General features: G+C 31.2%; 1 protein-coding gene across 2 annotated transcripts in view; it reads right to left on the bottom strand.

The window, feature by feature from the left end:
* Positions 1-4375, bottom strand: part of LOC117174653 (cyclin-dependent kinase 20-like) — a 13264-nt gene that overhangs the window by 5501 nt on the left and 3388 nt on the right. For both annotated transcript variants that reach the window (XM_033363937.1, XM_033363938.1), the window contains exon 2: positions 3842-4030. In XM_033363937.1, the coding sequence (XP_033219828.1) occupies positions 3842-4030 (189 nt within the window). The remainder of the gene's footprint in view (positions 1-3841; positions 4031-4375) is intronic.

Genomic DNA, 4375 nt, shown 5'->3' with positions numbered 1-4375 from the left:
ATCGACGCAGAAGGAGCCTATTTTGAAAGTTTTTAAAGAATTGTAACGAATGGCTCAATAAATTTTTTTAAATCGACTCAGTCCTATTACTTTCCGGACAAAACCTGTACGTTGGACACACGTTCAAAGTAGACCTTGTAAAACTGTGAGGTATTTTTTACCCGTTGTGCCGTCAGTGAGCAAGAAAGTGATTTTCAACAAAAATTTGTGCCATTGATATTTCTAATTTTCCTTGAATTTCCATCGTTAGTTTATCATCTAAAGTGAAATAATTTTTTAAAATAATTTTTCGCGCTTACAATCAAATAAATGCACGTAAAAAAATGCACGCTTATAATCACGCTTGCAATCGCCCGATGTGCCAGTTAAGGGTTAAAACCCACTTCTCTATCTTGTCCTATCCTTTGTCTATCCACGTCAATACTTTTCTATTTCTTTGTTAAACTAAATACACCTCGGTCTTTTTAAATACCCTCTTCTCTATCTAAACGTATCATACATCTAATAAAGTCTTTCTTCTTCTATCTATTTGGCAATCTTGATCACGTCTTTTTTTTAAGACCTTCTTGTCTATCTCTTCCTATCTTTTATCTATTAACGACAGTATTTTTCTCTCTTTCTGTCAATATAAATTCCCGCCTATCTTTTTCATCTACTTTTTTCTGTCTCATCGTATCCTACTTCTATCAACGTCAATATATTTCCATTTTTTTTGTCAAACTAAATTTACTTCCAACTTTTTTAATCCCCTCTTTGTCTATCCTCCTCTATCTCTTTGTCAAATCTGAATTCACGTCTATCTTTTTCAATTTCCTTTTCTTTATCTCATCCTATCCTTTATTTGTCCACGTCACTTTTTTAAATCTTTTTGTTAATATAAATTCCTGTTTTTCTTTTTGAATGCCCTCTTCTTTATCGCACCCTTTTTTTTTGTCTATTTACACAAATATTATTCGATTTTGTCAGACTAAATTCACGTCTCTCTCTTTCAATGCCCTTTTCTCTATCTCACCCTGTCCTCTATCTATTTATGTAAATATTTCTTTATGCCTTTTAATTTAATTTCCGATCAATCTTTCTCTATCTCTTTGTAAAACTAAATTCACTTCATTCTTTTTAAAAACTTTCTTATCTATCTCATCCTATCTTTTATATCCAGTCATGTCAATATTTTTCAATCACTGTTGATTTAAATTCCCGTCTATCTTTTTTGTAATTTGCTCTTTGTCTATATTTTTCTATCTCTTTGTCAATCTAAATTCACGCCAACATTTTTCAATCCCTCATTCTGTATCTCATCCCATCCTTCATCTATCCACCTCAAACTTTTTCTATCACTCTGTTCGTAGAATACCATGTTTTTCTTTTCAGTACCCTCTTCTATATCTCTTTCTATCCTTTTTCTATCCACGTAAATATTTGTCTATATCTTTGTCAAACTATTTTAACGTCTATCTTGTTCACTACCCTCTTCCCTGTCTCATCGTATATCTATTTTATATAAATTTTATATATCTTCTTCTATCTGCTTTGTCAAACACGTTAATGTTTTTCTATCTCACTGTGAATCTAAATTCACCTTTACCTAAAGTTTGTTTTTTCTATCTATTTTTGAATCTAAATTGCCGTCTTTTTCAAGACCTTCTTCTCTAACTCATCCTATCCTTTGTGTATCCACGTCACTACTTTTTTAACTATCTGTTAATCTAAATTCCCGTACACCTTTTTAATTTACTCTTATCTTTCTCGTCGCCCTCCTACTTCTATTAACGTTAATCTTTTTTTATCACTCTGTCAATCTAAATTCATGCGTATCTTTTGCAATGCCCTCTTCTCAATCTCATCCCATCCTTTATCTATCCACGTTAATATTTTATCCTTCTCAAACTAAACTTCCGTCTATCTTTTTAAATCTTTTTTTTTGACACCGTATACGACATCTATCTACAACATTTTTCTGTTTAATTTTAATATAAATTCACGTGTCTCTTTGTCAATCTAAACTTCCGTCTATCTTTTTTAATCTCTTCTCAATCTCATCGTATCCTGCATCTATCAACGTCAATATTTATCTATCTATTTTTTAATCTAAAATCACGTTTATCTTTTTCAAAACCCTCTTCTCTATCTCATCCTATCCTATATCAACCAACGTCAATATTTTTGTATCGCTTTGTTAAGCTAAATTTACGTCCATCATTTTTAATTATTTCTTGTCTATCTCATCCTATCATTTATTTATCCACGAAAATCTGAATCTTTTGCCCTGACGGAAGTAGAAAGATTAAAAAGGATAGAAATTGACGGAAAGAAAAAGATAGAACTTTTCTATCTCATCTTTTATCGTTTAATGGTTCACTTTGCATCCCTAAAACGCTATCTTTTCCTATCCCCAGTCTCAATCATTTTTTATTTCTTTATCTGCGTTTCATGGTCGAAGACTCTTGATTTTTTTCTATCCCTTAATATGTCTATCTATGATGAATTTCAATGTTTTTAAATTTCTTTTTTCATCATTCGCAACAAAACACTTTTATCTGTTTCTTTACTTCATTTGATCTCTGTGTTATGAATTCAAGTCTTTTGTAACTTTTTTCTTATAATTTCCACGATTTAGCACACTTATCATTTTCTATCCCTAAAAATTGGGGAATCCATTGAAAATTTAGGAAATTTAATTTAAGAATTAATCCGACTACGACCGCGTACCAGAAAGATAGCGTGAAGTGAATTTAGATTGACAAATAGGTAAAAAACAATAGGAGCCAATTTAAATTGACAGAGATAGAACAAGATTGACATAAATATATAAGGGATATGATAAGATAGAAAAAGATTTAAATTTAAAAAAAAATTTAGAAAAAGATACACGGGGGTTTAGATGGATAGAGAGATAGAATAATATTGGCGTGAACAGATAAACGATAGAATGAGATAGAGAAGAGGGTTTTGAAAAAGATAAACGTGAATTCAGATTGACGATGAGATAGAAAAAGATAGGCATTGTAGATGTAGAATACCATGAGATCGCAAAGAGGATATTGAAAAGGATGGACGTGAATTTAGTTTGACAAAGAAATATACAAATATTGACGTGGATAGACAAAGGATAGAATGAGATAGAGAAAAGGGGATAGAAAAACATGGACGGGAATTTAGATTGGCAGAGAGATAGTGAAATATTAACGTTGATAAATGTAGGGAGTCGTCTTTCTTGTCTGCAGTCAACGTCAAATTAACTTTAAAATAAATTCCCTAGTTTTTGGATTAATTCCCCAATTTTAAGGGATAGAAAGTGGTCAAAGTATTTGGTCACGAAAGGTATAGAAAGAGATAGACAATTATTGAGATTGGGGATAGGAAAAGATAGCATTTTAGGGATGCAAAGTGATCTATTGAGAGAGATAGAATAGTTCTATCTTCTCCTATCCCCTAATTTCTATCCTTTTCAATCTTTTTACTTCTAACAGGGCGGTGTACAGCTCTTTGTCGATTTTGATTGCTATATAGCTCCAGTTCCTATACTTATCCACTGGAAAGTACTGCAGTACTGGAAAGCTTTGAAGAGTACCCCGCCTAAAGGCGACGTAGCACACTGCCTAAATAAGACAGAGTACAACGCCTAAATGCGACGTGGAGCTATATGGAAAGGTGACGTCGATTTAAGACTATTCTGATTGTCTGAAGATTTTTTATTTATATTTTTAGACGGAGTACACCGCCTAAACGCGAAGTCGAGCTGTACGAAATGGAGACGTCGATTTAAGACTCTTCTGAATGTCTAAAGATTTTCTATTTATATTTTAAGAAATAAAAAATTATGTTTAATAAATTTAAATACCCTGTGCATGATATTTTTTGAGTGCATGTAAGCAACGCCTTCTAATAACATTCTCATGTAGGCTTTTGTTTGTGCATCTGTCAGAGGATTGTCATTATCTTTTATCAGTTCCCATAAACCAGAAGGCATGTATTCGAAAACCATCACAAAGTCAAGACCAACAGGAAATGCGTCCAATAATTCTATTATCTGAAAAAATCAATTACAATTTTTGAACTAAATGGATGAGAAATATATTATAATAGCAATTCACGCTTATGGAATTTTATTTCGTAACATTCATATTATAAACAATATAAAAATATATCATTAAACAAACTTTTAAATATTAGAATAAAAAATTTCTGAAAAAAAATTGAAAATTAATAATTTCACAGTGAACGCGTCTGAAAAAAATTAGATTAGGTAAAATTGAAAAGCAAAGGACAATATTTTGAATAAAATGAAAAAAATGGCCATTGTATCATTTCTAAAAGAAGTCTTCTAAATTGAATAATTTGACCTTTAAAAGAGATTAAAATTGAATTTTTTTTT

Source organism: Belonocnema kinseyi, chromosome 6, assembly GCF_010883055.1.
Source record: "Belonocnema kinseyi isolate 2016_QV_RU_SX_M_011 chromosome 6, B_treatae_v1, whole genome shotgun sequence".
Taxonomy (NCBI): Eukaryota; Metazoa; Arthropoda; class Insecta; order Hymenoptera; family Cynipidae; genus Belonocnema; species Belonocnema kinseyi.
This window is presented reverse-complemented; position numbering and strand designations above follow the sequence as displayed.